The following is a 19,706-nucleotide window of genomic DNA, read 5'->3' on the forward strand; positions in this document are numbered from 1 at the left end:
GATTGGTCAAAAGAGACTGCTTGGGAGCTATGTTAAGAAACATCCAAGATCTGTGTCAAGCTCAGCTGGAAGGAGGACTGTGATCGATTATTTATGTCTGCCATAGGAGCAGCAGTGGAGAGTGGTGATATGAGTGTTACATATTTGCCTCTCCTGGACTTAGTGATCTTAATGCCCTGCTGGGAAGTACACGGAGATGAGCCTATGTAGACTGGGGTAAGGGAAGCAGTCGTGCATGGCCTGGAGTTCAACTGCTCCAGTTGGGGCAGGGCTGTTCCCACAGCCTCTGAAATCCTGAGGTGGGACAAGGGTTCCCACAGCCTCTGAAAAGTGTGCCCTAACACACCCCCATTTTAGAGAAGCTCAGTGGGTGACTAACCCTTGTTCTCCCCACACCCCCATGTACATCATATTTCTCTCTTGCTAATCCCATTCGGCATACCATGGGGTTCTCCAGTGAAAATGTAGTCTAAGGAAGGAGATTCAGCAGACATCAGAAACATCTGTATTAGTTATCTACTGCTATGTAAAAATTTTATGAGACTTAGTGGCATTAAACAACACACATGTATTATTTCAGTTTCTGTGGGCCAGGAGTCAGGACACGGCCTGACTTTGTTCCCTGCTTAGTGTCTCACAAGGCTGTAATCAAGGTGTCAGCCAGGGCTGGGCTCTCATCTGGAGGCTCTACTGGGGAAGGAACTGCATCCTCATCTGCTCACATGGTTGTTGATTACATTCAGCTCCTTGCAACTGTAGGACTGGGAGCTTCCATATTTTGGGCCAGCTTTTGGCCAGAGACCACCCTCAGCTCCAAGAGACCACTGACACTTCCATCTATGTGGGGTCCCCCAGCATGGCTGCTTGCTTCCTCACAGCCAGCAAGGGAGAGACTCCAGCAAGATGGGCTCTGGGATCTCATGTTGGGAATCGTGTGATCACATACACATGGACACGTCCATCCCATCACCTCGGCCATATTCTGTTGGTTTGAGGCAAGGTATAGGTCCCTTCTACACTCAAGGGGAGGAGATTTTACAAGGACCTGAATATCAGGGGGCAAGGATCATGGCGGCCACCCTAAAATCTGTCTGTCATGTCAGGCAACAGGTATTTGGCAAGTAGGGAGGTCAACAGCCCTGCCTTTGCCCCTCAGTGCCCAGACACCCTCGATCCTCGGGATATGTGTGTCCTGAATCCTCTCCGAGAACCATTTGCCAAGAAGGAGTGCAGCATCCTGCTCAGTGAGGTGTTTGAGATCTGCCACCCTGTGGTGAGTGGACCCCAGCCTCGGCTCCTCCCGAGTGCCCCCTCCACTGTCCTGGGATCCCTTCAGCTCTCAGACTCCCCCATGTCTCAGAGGAGACAGCTCAGATCTCCAGGGAAGATCTGCCTCTGCCATTCCCCTGCCTCCAGCCAGCTCAGATGAGTCCGTCCTATTTCCCCAGATGACCAGGCACAGACAGCCAGGCAAACAGAGCTTGTGCCCTTTTCAAGCCCATCTTGATCTGGCCCTTCCTCCTTATCATGAAGTTCTTCTAAATGGTGGACCCAAAGCCCTCATGCTGAGGCACCACCTATTGCCTGTTTTGCTTCAGTGCACACAGAGGAGGCTGGGGCTCAGCACTGCATGGCACCCTGCAGGCCTTGAAGGCTGCTGTCAGATTGGCCTTGGCTGTCTCTGGCCCTGGCTAGGCAGTTCAGGCTCTACTGTTCAGCCATTCTTGGCTCCTGGATCAAACAGCCCAGACTAAGGAGAGAAGAGAGCTTAGTTCTCAAAAGTGGACATCTGCCTGGACCATGGAGTTCTCGCTTCCTTGTCCTTCTCCCTTCACACCTCATGAGACAGGATAGCTCACCCTATCCCGTGGTCCCTTCATGTTGGTGCTGGTAGTCATCAGCTGAAAAGATGCAGATCTGACATTTGGGATCTGTCCTCTGACCTCTAACTTCTGACCTTCTCCAGGTTGATGTCACTTGGTTTTACTCAAACTGCCTGACAGACACATGTGGCTGCAGCCGGGGTGGTGACTGTGAGTGCTTCTGTGCCAGCGTCTCCGCTTATGCCCACCAGTGTTGCCAGCATGGGGTGGCTGTTGACTGGCGAACCCCCCGCCTCTGCCGTGAGTGTCCCAGACAATCACCTGAGGGGACAGAGTACAGTGTCACCTGTGGGCATGCCCTAGGGGTACTGGCAGTCTGTCTAGCATTTACTGAGTACTTAGAATGTACCAAGCACCAACTGCTTTGGGCGTGTTATTCATTGAATTCTTACAACTACCCTTTGAAACAGGGCTATATATTTCCTATTTTACAGTTGAAGAAACAGCCTAGAGAGAGAGATCAAGTAACATGCTCAAGGTTAGTGGAGGAGCCAGGGTTCATCCCTAGAGAGTCCAATGCGAACCCGAGCTCGTAGCCACTTTGTTAGAAGTCAGGAGCCTAGACCCAAAGCTACCACTCGCAAGCTATGTGACTTCAAACAACTCACCCAACCTCTCTGGGGCTCAATTTTCTTGTCTGAGAAACAGGAATAGACCTGCCCCCCAGGTTGACTCTGAGGACCAAACTGCGTGATGAATGTAGAAGTCCTTTGTCAGCTGAGGTTTGCAGGTCCCATCAGAGGCAGCACAGATGATCAGTTTATTCAGAGTAATGGTGGTCTGCAGATGCTTTTCATTGCACACCCCTATCAAGTAAAATCATTTTGTGCACATACATATGCGTACATAGATATGCATCCATAGATATACTCTTCATGTAAAATATGTAAACAGATTTAAAAATTAATATTTAAAAGATGAAAGAAAATATAAAGAAGGCTAAATTCTTCATTGATTATTTTTTATTTATTCCCATGCACCAAAGGATTTTCCTCGTGCAAGCACCTCACCTTGGGGTGCGATGGCCATTACACAGCCTTGCGCTCTGGGGTCAGACTAACTGAGTTTGGCCCCAAGCTCCACTGAGTTTGCCTGGGACATATTCCTCACACTCTGAGTCTCTTCGTCTGTAATAGAAGGGTGAAGATAACTGCTTCTACCTTGTAGGGTGCTGTGAGGTTTAAACAAGGCATTGCATGTACAGCACTTGGCACAGTGCCCTGTGCTAATGTGGGGGTTGTTGTCATTTTTTCACGGACACCTGGTACTGACATGTCCAGAGCCCTGAGGCCTGCAGGCAAGATGCCAAAGGAAGAAGGTGGAGCAGAAGGACACTTGCTGAGCGTCCACTGTGTGCCAGGCCTTGTGCCTATGTGCATTACTTCATTTAATATGCAAGACTAGGGGGAGGTGATTGAGGTGCTTACCTGGGGTACAAAGTTTCAGGGGGCACCAAAAATGCAGTAATCAAGAGAAATAATGTTTCAATATAATATTTCTGTAAAATAAAAATTGCCGTAAAAATACTGTGATGAACAAACTATCAAAGGATCAATAGTATTAATGTTTCCTTTTGTCTCAGTCTCTACTCTGGCTCAGTGGGAGACTTAATGATCTTGTCTTTATTTTTAAATTGTAATATTTTATTTATCATGGATATTTTTGCATTAATTTTGATGTTTTAAAAATATTGCATTAAAATAGTATTTATCTTGATTACTGAGATTTTTGGTAGCCCCTTAAATTTCACATCCAAGATGAGCACTTTGCCTTACCCTGGTCCAGGCCCTGGCAGGTCTATGGGGCAGATGTACGTAGCGGTCCCACCTTAGAGGAGGGCACTGAATTTCACTGACGTTAAGTAACTTGGTCCAGTATGCACAGCCGATGAGTGAGGGAGGTGGGATTTGAACTCAGGTCTGACTCTAGAGAGATGGCTTTTTAATGACTCTTCTCGGCTACCACCCCTTGACTGGGTACACCCTGGAAACCAGAAACTTGGAGATTTTCTAATTTTCTGGTTCAGCCTTCTGAGTCTGCAGATGGAGGGAGAGGCAGGCACGTGCCCCTAGCCACATGGCTGGCCTGTCTCCTGACTCCTAGTGTTCTTTCTGGAGGGTGACCCCAGATGCATTGACCTTGTGGTCTGGGGTCTGCAGTGTGTCGGTGGCTCTCTTCAGACCATGCCTATGTGTGAAGCATGCTGCTCCTAAGCTTTACCCCAGATCTATCCGCCTGGCTCCTCATGGCTTTGCTGCTGGCTTTAGGGGTCTCCTGCAAGGTCCCAGGCACACCTCAGTGGACTGAGAATCTGCAGCTGAGGGGCTAGGGGAACAGGGTGTGGTGCTGGGCATGACCACTAGAGGGCAAGCTGAGCTCACGCTTGCGGGAGCTTCTCACAGCTCGGCTGGTGGAAGCGCCTCTGCAGTGCAAGGAGCTTGAAGAAGCCGGGGATGCTGGGGGCTCCCGGTCCCCTTCCCACCGAAGGCTCTTGGAAGACCAGCCTCCATCTTGTGCTTGCATTCCTCTGGGGGCCTTCCGCAACATTTCTGATTAAAACTCCCACCCCTTGGTTCTAATCCTGCTCTTTGGCGCCACACAAAATACACCCGCTTCTTTTCAACATTCATTCGTTTGTTCATTTACTTGACACATCGCTGAGGTGCCTACTGTGTGCCAGTCTTTGAGCCTCGTGCTGTCGGCCCAGAGAGGAGCCATTCTATTTCCTCCACTTAAGACATCTGCATCCATGACCATTCCCAAATCTTGACATGTGGGAGGCAGGCCAGGCCCAGCACTTGGGGAAGAAGGGAGGCTGGGCTGCTGGGAGCCTTGGCTCTGTCTGTCTGTTCCAGGCTCTGGGCTGGCTCTCAGGAAGTTCCTGTTCTCTCTCTTTCAGCGTATGACTGTGACTTCTTTAACAAAGGTAAGCCCCTCCTCCCCACGCAGAGTCTCAGGGGCTCAGGCACTGCCAGCCCTGTCCTGACGCCACACAGCATCAGCCATCCCGAGGCGCTGCTGGCCCTGGAAGAGCCGTGACCCGGACTGGGAGGGCCCCCATCATGCAGAGAGAGAGCCCTGACAGTGAAGGGCCCAGGGGTGTCCTGCACCTCTATCCTCAGCAGTTCCTGCAGCCCCTGTCCGGGGCCCAGGCAGGCCAGCTCCCGGGGACTGTGCTCGGCAGGGCAGCCCCACCAGGAAGGAAAAACCCCATTCTCACTGATGCACCAGCTCCTCCGCCTTCATAATCTAGCTCATCAGGCCCACAGAACATCACCTTGGGTTCCCCGAAGATTAGCTTTTGGCAAAAGCAGACACAAACTGCCGTTTCTGACTATGGGTGGAACAAAACATGTGGCCTGCCACATTCATCTTCAAACTCAGCCAAGGTCGCAGGGTTCCGGGAGATGCTCTGGCATTTAGATTAACGAGGGTGAAAACACAGGTCATAACCAAAGACCCAGGGGAGGTTAATGTCCAGTTTAGAGCCAATTCATCAATTTAATCACTGGGATTGGGTGGGTGGGGGTAGAGAAGGGCTGCCCAGGAGTAGTTTTTAGCACCGAACTTCATCCAGTTGGGCCAGGGTCAGACCTTGGCAGAGTGAGATGCTCATTTGGTCCTCAGTGCTGTTGGCCTTTGACTTCCAATCCCCGACCCTCCTCCAGGGACTGTGCTGCCAGGAGCAGGCCTATGTGGGCAGAGGCCCAGAGTTTTTGTCCTCAGTTGCCCGCATTATCAGATTTTGGCTTGACTGTGGTGGGTGAAGTGGGAGGGGGAGACTGGAGACAGGATACCCTCTGGGGGCCTGCGAGATGACGGGCGGACCAGGGTGTAGCATGAGCATCCGCAGGACTGCAGTTCTGCCAAAATGCTAGTCCCCGGGGGCTCTTGACAGCCCCAGACCTTCAACTGGTAAAGGAATGAGCCTGCAATGGGGGAACTGTGGTCCCTGGGACAGACAGGATCTGTCTGACATCAGGCAAGACATTTCAGCAAGATGGAGCTGTTTCGTTTTCTCTTCCATGGCATTTTGGGTGGCAGTAACTGGCAAAGGACAAGCTGTTTCTAGCATCTTCCACCTACCCACCCACCCACTCACCCATCCTTGCTCCGTTCTACTAGCATTTGCTCTGGTCCAGGCCCGCCAGGTGTTGGGAAGTCAGTGGTCCCTGAGTCCTGCCACAGCGGTGTGCGGAGCAGGCTCACGCCGCCTCTCTAGCACCTATTGTGTTTCTAACTCCACATTCGGTTGGTAGTTTCCAGTTGACCCCTGGTGGGAGTGTTTACGCCATGGAAATCCACAAGCCCTACAAACCACTTTTTTTTTTGTTTGAGATCTCATTGTTAGCCATTTGCCAGCACAGCCAGCACTGCTTGTCTCCCATCTAGTGGGGGGTGACAGATGTGGGCCTCCCATCCAGATCCTCATCCGAAGAGCTGTAACTGGTGTGTGCCATGCTCCAAGAGCTGGTGGGGCACAGAGGAGGAGGGACAACATTTGCATGTGGCAGGAGAGGGTGCAGGGAGAGCTTCACAAGGAGGTGACATTTGAGCTGGGCCCCAGAGGTTGAGTAGGCGTTTGCCAGGCACAAAACGGGGAGGACTACTCTGAGTGGGTGGAACGGTGTGATGAGATGTGAGCTGGGAAATAACACCACTGCTCCTTCCAGGAAGAGCAAGAGAAGTTCAGCATGGCAGGAGCCAGGGCGTGGGGGGAGTGGGGGAGGTGGGCAGGGGCTGAGGGCTGAAGGGCTTCTGAATTCAAGCTGGGCTCTTTAGATTCTGTCCTGAGGGCCATGGGGAGCCACTGGTGCATCCCACCAGGGGGCGTGGCTGGGAGGGCAGCTCAGCAGCCGTGGGGAGGAGGCATTGGAGGGCAGGGGCACAGCAGAGGCAGGAAGATCCTTACAACGTGATTGTCCAGGAAGCCCATGCTCTGTGCCAACCTATACTGACAACCACAGGAATTCTAAAGACTCAACAGTGACATGTGTTTGAAATAATTAGATAAACACTAGCAGGTTTATCGTCTCTCAGGCCTGGAGTGGGCAGAAACCGGATCTGACGTCTTCTTCCAGAGGGGACCTTGAATAGAGCAGTGGCTGTAATGGTGAAGTTTCAGGCAGTGGGAAGGCTGTGGAGAGAAACTGGGGGGCCCAGGTGCTCCCTGTGGGTGGCCTTCTTCCTTGGCTCCCTGTGAAGTGACTCAGGCACTGTGCAGTGGGTCTGTTCCTTTCAGGGGCTGGCAGCCTGGGAATCCTGTCCCTTCCTTCTCGGGGTCATCAAGGTCCCTGAGATCTGGGATGAAGGACACCATCAAGAGTTCCTCCTTGGTAGCTTGCCCTCCCACCCCACTGCTGCCAAGGGGTGGGGCAGGAGGTATGGGAGGTGCGCAGGCCATGGGGCCAGGTTGCTGATGGGGCCTCTTCTCTCCAGTGCTAGGTAAGGGCCCCTATCAGCTATCCAGCTTGGCAGCTGGTGGTGCTCTGGTGGGCATGAAGGCGGTGGGCGATGACATAGTCCTAGTGAGGACAGAGGATGTGGCGCCAGCAGACATTGTGAGCTTCCTGCTGACAGCTGCTCTGTACAAGGCCAAGGCCCATGGTAAGGCCCATCCCAGTCCCACTCCAGCTCTTCTGGGAGGCAGGAGGGTGCTGGAGGAGGGGAGGGTGCTGAGGCCCTAAGAATCTGTAGTGGCCGGAGAAATGGGGGCTCCGACAAGTGCCCCTCTCCCAGTTGAGATGGTGCTTCTGGGTCAGCTTCTTCTCCTCTGCAGAGATGCTCTCCATCTGCTCCCCTAACTGCCAGGGCAGCCAAGGCCCAGGTGTGCCTCTGTACCTTGCTGTATGCAATAGCTGTGTTCCAGAAAAGCCAAGTGGCAGCTCTCCCTCCTCATGCTCCTCCTCCTCCTTCCTCTCTTCCTATCTCACCCTCCCTCCCTCTCTCCCTTCTTCCCTCCTCTCTTCCCTTTCTCCCTCTACCTCTCTTCTTGCCTCCCACCCTTTCACTGAGCCCTAATCCCATGCCAAGCACAGAGCCAGGTACTGGGAAATCAGGGATACAAGAGACAAGGTCCCTGCCCATCAGAAGCCCACAGTCCCATCGAGGAGACAGACGTGCCCAAAGGCAGAACACTGGGGAGGGGGCCCCCAACTCAGTCTTAGAGTCAGGAGAGGCTTGTTAAAATAGAGGATGTTCCCATGAGAGTAAGAAGGAGTCAGGAAGGGAAACTTCTTTCTTACTTAGTAAGCTAAGCTCAGGATTTGGGACTTTATCCTGAGGGCAATGGGGAGCCATGGAAGGGCTTTGTGGAGGGGAAGGGACGTCCTGGCTCCTGCCCAGCCCCAGGCACGGCCAACATCCCTAGCTATAGGTGATGTTCACGGTGGTGTGAGCCTGGGTGAGGTAGGTGGTACCTGGCAGAATCACGTAGTTGCACAAGGAGGCCTGGGAGTGAGGAGTCAGGCACTGGGCCGCAGGACAGCTAGAAGCACCACCCCCAAAGACAGCACTTCCTCCCTAAACATTTCTGATCTCCAGATCTGTGCATTCCTGCCTGACGAAGGGTATCTCACCACCTTCCAGATGTGGCAGGCCATCTGCTTAGTGAGGCTTTTCTGTTCTCCATCCAGTATTTTAATCTAGTAGGTAATGTGTAGTCCAGAGGGGGTGTTGCCTTTCCACTAGGTTTATGGGCATGCTAAGCAGAACCCCGGAGTCACCTGGCCTTAGAGAACGTCACTGGGGGCAGGATCCCAGAGGGGCTCCAGTCCAGGCTCCGTCTCAGAGTCAGGCCTGGGTCTCATGGGCCCAGTGGGGACCCAAGCTCCTCCCTCTCCCTTCCCATACTGCTTCTCCTGGGCTGTGCCCAGGGTCCTGGGCAGCCAAGGAAAGGTGCCTTCCAGGTGGGACCTAGGGTGGCTGCATGGAGGAGGTGTCCCTCGAGTTGGGCCTTAAAGGATGGGAAAGATGGTTATGCGAAGAAGTGGAGAGCAGGAAACATCACAGAGGGGAGGACTCAGCAGTTACTGAGGCCCAGGCTTCCCGCTCTGGGGAGTCACCACCACAGCCTGACACAGGTCACCGGGGTGCTAGTGTTACCTGAAGATTTTTGTGGTGGGGAGGTTACTTATTTATTAATAATCATAGGTTGCCCTTCTGTAGGACTTCTCATGTGCCGGCACTGTTCTAAGTGCTTCATGTATAGCAACTCATTTAATCCTCATGACAATCTTAGGAGGTAGGGACTATTATTTTCCCAATCTACAGATGAGGGAACTGAGGCCCAGAGAGATTAGGTGATTTACCCAAGGTTGCAGTGCTTGTTAGTGACAGGCGCCAGCCGTTTGGCTCCAGAGTCTTTCATTCAAACTCCTCTGCCATGCTGCCTTCCAAACCGAGGCATTAAACAAGAAATACAGAGGATGGCAGGCGAAGTCACTCGAATATTTACAGTACAGCCCCGGACTCTGCATCTCAAGGTCTCTGCCCTGTTAGGAGGACTGCAGGGAAAACAGTGGAGAAGCCTTGATCCGGGCCAACCCCGCCTTCTTGAAGGAGGAAGCCAAGGCCCAGGGAGGAGAAGTGACTTGCCTGAGGTCACGCATCCGGTGGAGCGGGCTGGGGCTGGGACTCAGTGCCCTACCATGCTGGGCTGCCCATGCCCACGCCTGCATCCCATGGGTGGGGCCAGCCATGTGGTGATGAAGATAGCTGGGCTCTGGTCTCAGCCTGCCTGCATCCAGCCCTGCCTCCCTCATCTGCCGTCAGTTTGACCCTGGGCCTCTCTTCCCTCCTCTGTAAAATGGGAATTGTAATATCACCACCTTTTAACCTCTCATAGAAATGTATTCTCTCTCCACCCCACAGCCCCCAGGATGGTGAGCTCCATGAGGGCAAGAATTTTCATCATTTTGCTCCCTATTTTGGCCTCAGTGCCTAGAACAGGGCCTGGCCCACAGCAGGCACTCAGTAAATATTTGCTGCTGAATGAAGATATTTTTCACTTCACAGGGTTCTCGTAGGAATTTCAAAACCTGCAGGTAACCAGCTTGCTTAGCACAGTGCCTGGCACGTAGTGAGTCATGTGTAAACAGCAGCTGTGATTATTAACATGAATAATGAAGCCAGTCTCCGTTACCTGCCATATTCTCGCAGCTTCCCAGGGAGGTGTGACAGTGACACTATCGTCCCTCCTGGGGACACAGGGGACACATGGAAGGGGCTGAAGATGCACCCACCCAGCACCAGGCTGTGCCAGGCGCTTCACACACACCTCGTTGATGATCCCTCCAACAGCCCAGGCATGAATGTGCTTGCCCACATCACAGCCAGGGTGGTGAGCTGGGATTCCCGCCCCTGCTCACTCCCTGTGCCTGCTTGTGGATTTGGGACTTGAGGAGACCCATAAGGCCCTGGGCAGGGGAAACTGCCCACTAGGCATACAGCTCCCATGCCCTAGAACTGGGCAGTTATGGAGACCAGAATGAGAGGACAGAGACAAGCTTTGGGTCTCTGGGCAAGCTCCTTTCTCTCTCTCTCTGGGACCCTCTCCCTATCTATGAGTTGGATGAAGGGCTGCCAATGCTGGCCCTGTGGGATTCTGTGAGGAGCAGGACCAAGCTGGGGACCCTATAGCCTGGCAAATCACCAACCTTCAGCATGCCCCACATGTCTAATGCAATGCAACCCTATCAGGGCAGTTGCCTCTATTGTATTCACTGATGGATCCTGGGTATCTAGAATAGTGCCTGGTACATTGAGGGCACTCAAACATGTTTGCAGAAGGAGGGAAGAATGGAAAGAGGGGTGCAAAGGGGAGGGAAGGAGATAGTTTGGTTACCTTCCCGAGGCTCAGCAGCTGGGGGGTCTCTAAGCCTCCGCTCGCCCTCAGGCAGAGATGGTGTGAGGGGCAGCTGGCAGGCAGAGTAGGTGGTCTGGGGGCTGGTGTAGGGGGCAGGGCCTGCTGGTCTGCAGGCGTGCTGCCATCCAGAGTCACTGAGAGAGCAGATGTGTGCCAGGATGCTGTTCCCGCAGCCCACCAGTCTGGACCTCTGCCTGTACTGACCCTCCCCATGTGGTTCTCTGCAGACCCAGATGTGGTGTCCCTGGAGGCAGCAGACAGACCCAACTTCTTCCTTCACGTCACAGCCAACGGGTCTCTGGAGCTGGCTAAGTGGCAGGGCCATGACACCTTCCAACAGCATGCCTCCTTCTTGCTGCACCGGGGGACACGGCAGGCAGGCCTGGTGGCCCTGGAGTCCCTGGCCAAGCCCAGCTCCTTCCTCTATGCGTTGGGCCCGGTGCTGGCCCTGCGGCTGTACGAACACACAGAGGTGTTCCGCCGGGGCACACTCTTCCGTCTTCTGGGTAGGCGACCCCCTGCCATTGCCCTCGGCCCTTTGGCCCTCTCAGTCCACTGCTCTTCCCACCCTGTCCCCACTTCACCCTTCCAATTACCCCTAAGAGGCAGAATCCTCCTTCTCCTGGCACAGGGGGCCACATGGGTGCCACCCTGAGATGAGAGGTGGCCCAACCTCCATGTTGACAGCTTAGGGAGCCACGGACAGTGTGCTTGGGGTCCAGCCAATTTCCTGGGTCCTGCCTTCTGCCACAGGCCAATTACACTGTCTAAAAATATAGCAGCCTTTGTGGAAGTGAGGGGAGGTGTGATCCTGGCTGCAGCATGCGTAGCCGCTGGCTCAGTTTTCTTGCTGATGAGGTCACATGTCTGCCCCATGAGTTCAAGGACTGCACAAGGGGGATAGGTCTGGGGGCCAGCAATCTCGTCTCTCAATGGAAGGCCCAAGCACCTGGACAGGGATGGGGCAACTCCCCGACCTTCCACCAACGCCAAGGGGGTCCAGGGTCTGCCCTGCCAGGTGTGTCTGTCCCCAAAATATTGTTCTCTGCCTAAACCCTGGAGAAGGCGATCATAATTCCTTCACTGTTTTCTCTGTGTTGCATGGGGCTTGGGGGTACCTGTGTCTGTGGGTGGATCCATTTGCATGTACACATAAGTAAATGTGTCTTCAGCCAGCCTCCTTATTTCATCACCCACCCCACCCAAGCCAGGGCTGGGTGAGCTCATTCTTCCCTTCAGCGGTCAGTTATCGAGTCTGCCCTTAAACTTGACATGGGACAGATTTATCACTGGCCATGATGACAAGACTTGTTCATGATGGGAGTATTTGGGTCCCTCTCCGGAAGACACTGGGGCAGAGTGGCATGAGCCCAGGCTTTGAAGCTGGACAGCCTTGAGTTCAAATCCTGACCCTGGTCCTAGACCCTTGGAGGACAACCCTCATCTCCTTGACTTGGTTTCTTCACCTGTGGAATGGGGATATTTGTCTCGGAAGTGGGCTGTGAGGACTGGCTGTGTCTCGCGGGCTTTGCCCTGTGCTGGCACATAGTAGGTGCTCCCTAAATGTAAGTTAGACTTTTGGAAAAGCAGGTTTCTTTACAGCTGGCAGCAGTGTTCAGGTTAGGGCGTCTGGAGGAGCTGCCGGTGGGGGCTGCTCCCTGGAGCCTGCTTCGGAGCCTACCCACTCCTCCCTGTTCAGGCTGTGTGTTCAGAAACTGGTCACTTGTGCCGAGGTAGCCTGGGGTCTACTTGTCTGCCTCCAAGCCCCCCATAGGCTGCAGACTTTTCCCTCATTTGTCAAGGTGCTAGCCACAGGGCCTCTTTGGAGAACATCTCCTCTGAAAACCTTTCACTTTCTCAGCATCATCTGTGCCTGGGTTTCCTCTTCTCTAAAGTGGGGGCAATAATAGCGCCTACTTCCTAGGACGATGATGAGGTTGAATGAGTAAATCCGTGTGAGATATTTTGGGTAGCGCCAAGTGCTGTTTAAGAGTTAGCCCAGCCGCCAGGGCAGTGAGGGTGGTGCTCACACGACCTGCACTCTCAGGCCCTTCAGGGGCCCTCTGGGAACAGAGAGGGCTGAGTCTGGGGAATAACACCTCCCTTGCAAGCTCTCTGGGGCTAGGTGCCCAGGAACGCTTTGGGCTAGAGGGGAAGGGATCCCCCAGTGCCTCCCCTCACCCCGCAAAGGAGAGCCTCTCGCCTCCATGGAGTTCTGCAATAGCCCTGCTAGAGACAAGGCAAGGAGGAGGTTACTGTGTCCTGGGATGCAGGGCAAGCCTGAGCACCAGGGTCCCAGACGGGCAGGGTGGGTGGCAGGGCATCCCAAGGGAGAGATCAGGGGTCCAGGCCTCTTCTTCGGTCACCCTTCGAAGCCTCACTCCAACTGCCGGGGCCAGAGCTTCCCTGTCCTCAGTCCTTCCCTGTCCTCAGTCCTGCATTCAGCTCCCAGAGCCCCGTCCCCAGGATCCCCCAGGCACTCACCCCAACCACCATGAACGCAGTTTCTCCTTAGCGTGGTTTTTTCCCCATTTGCTTTCCCTGCATGGGTCCATTTGTCCCCTCCACAGGATGGGGGGCAGGGCTGAGCTCTGGGACTCCCTCTGTGTCTTCACCTGACCCACAGTTGCTGCCCCATCTCACTTTCTAGATGCCAAGCCCTCGGGGGCTGCCTACCCCATCTGCGAGTGGCGCTACGATGCCTGTGCCAGCCCCTGCTTCCAAACCTGCCGGGACCCACGGGCAGCCAGCTGCCGGGACGTACCCAGGTGAGATGCCAGGGGCTGTGGGCATGGAGCCAAGGTGTGTGCACTAGTGTGTGTGTGCACTCACATGCACTTGTGTATGAGTGTTTCATATGTTGAGTGTATGGGGATGTGTGTACCACGGTAACTGTGTCTTTCCGTATATGCACATATGTCAGCATATGTGAGTATCTATTTGTGCATGAAGTGCATGCAGCAGAGCCTTGCGTGTGTTTGTGTGTGTACTACTACAACTGTGCATTCGTTGTACACAGCTGCATGTATGCAGGTGTTGTGTGCAGCTGTGTGCATGTGTGAGGGTGTATTCACTGATGTTTGTGGGAGTCTCTGTGGATGTGTTTGCATGTATATGTAAAAATTTTGGAGTCCTGCAGGGTTGGAGGGGGTACGTGAGGCCATGTGAGAATGTGCCCAGGCAGAGACACAGGTGAACATGTACATGAGTGTGTGCAGAAGTGTACCTTGCTTGTGTGTGTGTTTCCCTCTCGGTCTGAGGGGTAGAAGTGTGCAGGAGTGTGCCACATACACATTGGGTGTGTGTGCTCCTGTACATATGTGACAGCATCTCTATGGAGGGTCATGTGTGTGTACACGTAATAAGCACATGTGTGCACGCACATGTGTCATAAGAAAGGATAAGGCCTGTGCTCAATCGAGAGAAAAAGAGATGGCCCTGCCTGTATTTCAGGCCTTTAAACTGCTCCCTGCTCTGTCCTCAGGGTAGAAGGCTGTGTCCCTGTGTGCCCCACCCCCCAGGTCCTGGATGAAGTCACACAGAGATGTGTCTACTTGGAGGACTGTAAGTGGCCCAGACTTCTCATCCTTCCCTCAGTCCCTAGGGTCTCACTGAGCAGTCATGCCTCAAAGCTCCCAGGTCCCAGAGAAGCAAGATCAGCACAGGGACCTTTGGAAAGAGGCACAGGCACAGGGGACGCAGAGGCCTCATCTGGTCTATTCGCCCCATTTCACAGAGAGGAGATATGAGGCCCAGAGTGGGGTCACATGGTGAGAAGGTGGTGCAGCCAGACTTAGACCTGAGGTCTCTTGGTTCTGGGGTCAGGGTCTGACGTCTGGGGCAGAGTCCAGACCTGCTGACTTCTTCTGGCCATCAGAAGCTGCCCTCACCCCATCACCGAGAGTGCCAGTCCTCAAGCCTCACACCACAGCCCTGCCCAGCAATGACCCCCAGGGGCAGCAGTCACCCCGCCTTCTGAACCTCTTCTCTTGTCTCCGCAGGTGTGGAGCCAGCAGTTTGGGTTCCCACAGAGGCCCTTGGCAATGAGACCCTCCCTCCCAGTCAAGGGTTGCCCACTCCCAGTGATGAGGAGCCACAGCTGTCACAGGAAAGCCCCAGGATCCCCACCCACAGGCCAGCCCTCACCCCAGCTGCCCCACTCACCACAGCCCTGAACCCACCAATGACAGCCACTGAGGAGCCAGTGGTGTCTCCAGGCCCCACCCAGACCACCCTGCAGCAGCCACTGGAGCTCACTGCATCTCAACTCCCCGCTGGCCCCACAGAGGCCCCAGCCAGCAAGGGAGTGACTGCCAGTCTCCTGGCCATCCCCCATACACCAGAGTCCTCATCCCTCCCTGTTGCACTGCAGACACCCACACCTGGCATGGTGTCAGGTGCCATGGAGACAACAAGGGTGACTGTGATCTTTGCAGGAAGCCCCAACATCACGGTCTCCTCCTGGTCACCCCCTGCCCCTCGCTTCCCGCTCATGACCAAGGCTGTGACAGTCCGAGGCCATGGCTCCTTGCCTGTTAGGACGACACCCCTACAGCCCTCCTTGACAGCAAGTCCCTCCTCCAGACCTGTGGCTTCCCCTGGAGCCATCTCCAGGTCCCCCACCTCCTTGGGATCCCACAAGGCTGTGCTGACACCTGCAGTAACTAAGGTCATAAGCAGGACAGGGGTCCCCCAGCCCACCCAGGCCCAGAGTGCTTCAAGTCCCAGCACCCCTCTAACTGTGGCTAGAACAGCAGCAGAACAGGTTCCTGTCAGTCCCCTTGCAACCAGGGGCTTGGAGATAGTGCTATCCACAGAGAAGGGCGAAGCCGGGCACAGCCAGCCCATGGGCTCGCCTGCCTCCCCACAGCCACACCCACTCCCCACTGCACCACCCCGCCCAGCCCAGCATACCACCATGGCCACCAGGTCTCCAGCTCTGCCCCCAGAGACCCCAGCTGCCGCCAGCCTGTCGACAGCCACTCACGGGCTGGCAGCCACACCCTTCATGTCCCTTGAGTCAACTCGTCCCTCCCAGCTCCTCTCTGGCCTGCCTCCCGACACCAGCCTGCCCCTGGCCAAGGTGGGCACATCTGCCCCAGTGGCCACACCCGGCCCCAAAGCCTCTGTCATCACCACTCCACTCCAGCCACAGGCCACGACTCTGCCTGCTCAGACGCTTAGCCCAGTACTGCCTTTCACTCCAGCAGCAATGACCCAGGCGCACCCACCCGCTCACATAGCACCCCCAGCAGCAGGCACAGCTCCAGGCCTGCTGCTGGGAGCCACATTGCCAACCTCTGGAGTCCTGCCTGTGGCTGAGGGCACGGCCTCCATGGTATCTGTTGTCCCACGAAAGAGCACCACAGGGAAGGTGGCCATCCTATCCAAGCAAGTGTCTCTGCCCACTTCCATGTATGGTTCTGCAGAGGGTGGGCCCACAGAGCTCATGCCTGCTACGAGCCACCCTCTCACGCCCTTGGTGGCTGAGCCCGAGGGAGCCCAGGCAGGCACAGCTCTGCCAGTGCCCACATCCTATCCCCTGAGCCGTGTCTCAGCCAGGACGGCCCCCCAAGACAGCATGCTGGTTCTGTTGCCTCAGCTGGCTGAGGCCCATGGAACCTCGGCAGGGCCTCACCTGGCAGCAGAGCCGGTGGACGAGGCCACCACAGAACCATCTGGGCGCTCAGCCCCAGCCCTGAGCATCGTAGAGGGTTTGGCGGAGGCTTTGGCAACTACCACTGAGGCCAATACATCCACCACCTGTGTTGTGAGTGATTTGCCAGGGTTCTGGCCACCTGTATGTGACCCCTCCCTTCATCCCTTCCTCTTCCCTGCTAGATGGAGTTTTAGTCACTATCCTCATACCTGCCCCATGCTCCTGGTCCCTGAAAAATTCTCCAGTCTCCTATTGGCCCCTGATGCCATAGCAGGGTTCCGCCTGGCCCATCTAGGCCCTGGGGGGCTGATTGGATGGCCTAGTGTGATGCCCAGGTGACAATGTGTGTGTGCTGGTGTGTGCCTTTGTGAGTGTGTGCCTGTGTGAGACTGCTGTGTGTGTTTGTGTTCACATGTGTGAGACAATATGAGCGCTCCTGTATCTGCATGTGCTCTTGTGTGTGTGAGGAATGGTGTTTGAGACATCCTCATGTGCATCTTTGTGCCTTTGTGAGAAACTGTGTGTGTGTGTGTGTTTGTGAGTATAGGCTTGTGCAAGTATGCTAGGGTTTCTGTGAGTGTGAGCTAGTGTGTATACATGCCTGTGTACCCAGACCTCTCAGCGCAGGCCAGGCAGATCTGCAGAGGTCTCAGGGAATCGGTCCCTGACCCCCGAGCTCACACTAAGTGCAGCGCCAGGCCCCAGATGGCTTGTGGAGAGTGGGGGGTGAGGGCCTCTTTCCCTAGAAGGTCCCCTGCCCCGCTAGGACCTACATGTGGGAAGGATCTGGTGCCATCACAGCTTGCAGGGTGGGCTGTAGCTCCTTGATAGGCACTCACACTTCCTCCACTCTGTACCCAGCCAATCGCCGAGCAGGACTGCGTCCGCCACATCTGCCTGGAGGGCCAGCTGATTCGCGTGAATCAGTCCCAGCACTGTCCCCAGGGTGCTGCTCCCCCTCGCTGTGGGATCCTGGGCCTCGCCGTGCGGGTGGGTGGGGACCGCTGCTGCCCACTCTGGGAGTGTGCCTGTGAGTCATGGGATCAGCGGAGCCTCCTGCATCCTCCCTGTATCCTTACCCCAGCATGACCGCCATCCCTGATCTGTGTGTCCCAGACTCCCCTCCTGTGGGACCCCGACCTGGCAGATTTCCTACGCTTGTGACCTCTGATCTGTGTGATGCCTGGTCTGAGCCACCCTCCAGACCCCAGGCCTCTGCATCCATCCAGGAAGAGGGCCAGGAACCTGCCCCATCTTCCTAGGCGGCCTTGGTCTTGGAGGCATCCACCTATTCTTCTTGTGCCCTGCCCCTCCCCCAGGCCGGTGCTCAATCTTCCCTGACTTGAGCTTCGTGACCTTCGATGGGAGCCACGTAGCTCTGTTCAAGGAGGCCATCTACATCCTCAGCCAGAGCCCAGATGAAATGGTCACCGTCCATGTACTGGACTGCAAAAGTGCCAACCTGGTGCCTGCCCCATACCTCCCTCCCTGCTGGGGACTAGGAACGGGACTAGGATAAAAGGGGAGACGGAGCAGTGAGCCAGGGTACCAGAGGCAAAGACAGATGTGGAAGCCCCCCTGAGCTCCCTCTGTCTCCAGGAATGGGCAGGGCCTCCCAGGTGACGGCTCCCTGGGAGGCTGGGGAAAGAATTGAGTGGAGTGTGCCACCTCCTGGCCCCAGCCTGTCCCATTCCCAGCTTGTGCCAGCTTCCTGCCATGTAGGAGGGATGGCACAGAAGTGCAGAGGAGCTGGGATGTCACTGCAATGGTGTGGCCCGAGGTCATGGGTGCTGGCTGCAGGGAATCTCCTACTAGGATGTCCCCATAAGTCAGGTGGAAAGTGGTAGCTTCTTTCTCTTCTCTTCTCCCTTTTCTTTCTTTCTTTCTTTCTTTCTTTCTTTCTTTCTTTCTTTCTTTCTTTCTTTCTTTCTTTCTTTCTTTCTCTTTCTTTCTTTCTTTCTCTCTCTCTCTTTCTGTCTGTCTGTCTTTCTCCTTATTTCTTCTCTCTTCTTTCCCTCCCTCTCTGCCCTGCCCTTCCTTCCTTCCTTCCTTCCTTCCTTCCTTCCTTCCTTCCTTCCTTCCTTCCTTCCTTTTTTTCTGTTTTGGTCTGGGCTTGCATGAGGTCAGATGGAGCCGCAACGGTTCCATGCAATCCTGGGCACCATCTGCCCAGCCTGATGGGAGCCCCTGGCATAGTGCAGGGGGTAGTCAGGGGAGACTGTACTCACATTTGCTGTGCCCACTCACTTGGAGGGGGACAGAGGACAGGGCTCCAGGTTGATGAGGGCTGGGTTCTCTCTGCAGGGGCACCTGAACTGGCCCCCATTCTGTCTGGTGATGTTGAACATGACTCACTTGGCCCATCAGGTCACTATTGATCGCTTCAACCGAAAGGTGAGTGCATCAAACAGCCAGCCTCCAGGGCAGGGCCACAGTCAGCTGAGGGACAGGGCATCCAGGGGTGGAGGGGCTGTGAGGCTGAATCATGATTCAGGGCAGGGGTGGGGAGGGGACCTTTTTTAAGAAAATAATGCAAAATTAGGTATATTTGGAAGTGATTATAATTAGAATGCTTGTGGCCACACCAATGTCAGGGGGGAAAGTATACCAGGAGGGATGGGATATTGTTGTGACAGAGAAAAAGTCGGAAAGGCAAGAGACAGTGGGTTTAAATATTTATGGCTAAAATATCTCACTTTTGCAATTTTCACAAAAACCTATGACCACATGAGCACATTACTACCAGGACCCCTACCAGGAAGTGAGGAGCCGTGAATTTAAGCTTCACTGGCTTCACTAAGTTCACCTCTGTCAAGGAGGCCGGGGAATCCAACAACAGCCCACCCCCATATGGGCATCCTCTCCAGAGGGCCCACCTTTGCTCCTCCCAACAGGTGGGCAAAGGGTACTGATCTGTCTCCTCCTCGGGTCCCAAAGTTGTGAGTCTGCCCCCAATTCCTGAGCCTTGATCTGCAGCCTTCCTTTTGGAATCTGCCCTTGAACACAGGGTGCGGCACATTTGTGGTGCTCTTAGGAGCGGGGTTTCGGACAGTAGGTTTCCTATGGGATGGAGGCTTGAACAGAAAACTCCCTGAGTTTCATTTCTTAGTTTATAAAATTTTTCCATTAAAAAATTAACATATAATCTACATGCAGTAAAATTTACCGTATTTAGTATACAATTCTACAAGTTGCAACAAGCACCCACAGTCATGTAACTACCACCTCCAACCAGGATATAGAACAGTTTTATCATCCCAAACACTACCTCCTGCCTCTTTATTGTCAACCCCTCCCC

At 54.7% G+C, this 19,706-nt stretch overlaps 1 protein-coding gene across 2 annotated transcripts in view; it reads left to right on the forward strand.

Moving 5' to 3' along the window:
• OTOG (otogelin) overlaps positions 1 to 19,706 on the forward strand; it is a 99,865-nt gene that overhangs the window by 48,007 nt on the left and 32,152 nt on the right. For both annotated transcript variants that reach the window (XM_003818215.5, XM_008971488.4), the window contains 11 exons: positions 1,157 to 1,273; positions 1,967 to 2,123; positions 4,783 to 4,809; positions 7,323 to 7,490; positions 10,977 to 11,255; positions 13,400 to 13,517; positions 14,234 to 14,313; positions 14,751 to 16,519; positions 17,270 to 17,438; positions 17,728 to 17,873; positions 18,713 to 18,802. In XM_003818215.5, the coding sequence (XP_003818263.4) occupies positions 1,157 to 1,273; positions 1,967 to 2,123; positions 4,783 to 4,809; positions 7,323 to 7,490; positions 10,977 to 11,255; positions 13,400 to 13,517; positions 14,234 to 14,313; positions 14,751 to 16,519; positions 17,270 to 17,438; positions 17,728 to 17,873; positions 18,713 to 18,802 (3,120 nt within the window). The remainder of the gene's footprint in view (positions 1 to 1,156; positions 1,274 to 1,966; positions 2,124 to 4,782; positions 4,810 to 7,322; positions 7,491 to 10,976; positions 11,256 to 13,399; positions 13,518 to 14,233; positions 14,314 to 14,750; positions 16,520 to 17,269; positions 17,439 to 17,727; positions 17,874 to 18,712; positions 18,803 to 19,706) is intronic.

This window comes from Pan paniscus, chromosome 9 (genome assembly GCF_029289425.2).
Source record: "Pan paniscus chromosome 9, NHGRI_mPanPan1-v2.0_pri, whole genome shotgun sequence".
NCBI lineage: Eukaryota > Metazoa > Chordata > Mammalia > Primates > Hominidae > Pan > Pan paniscus.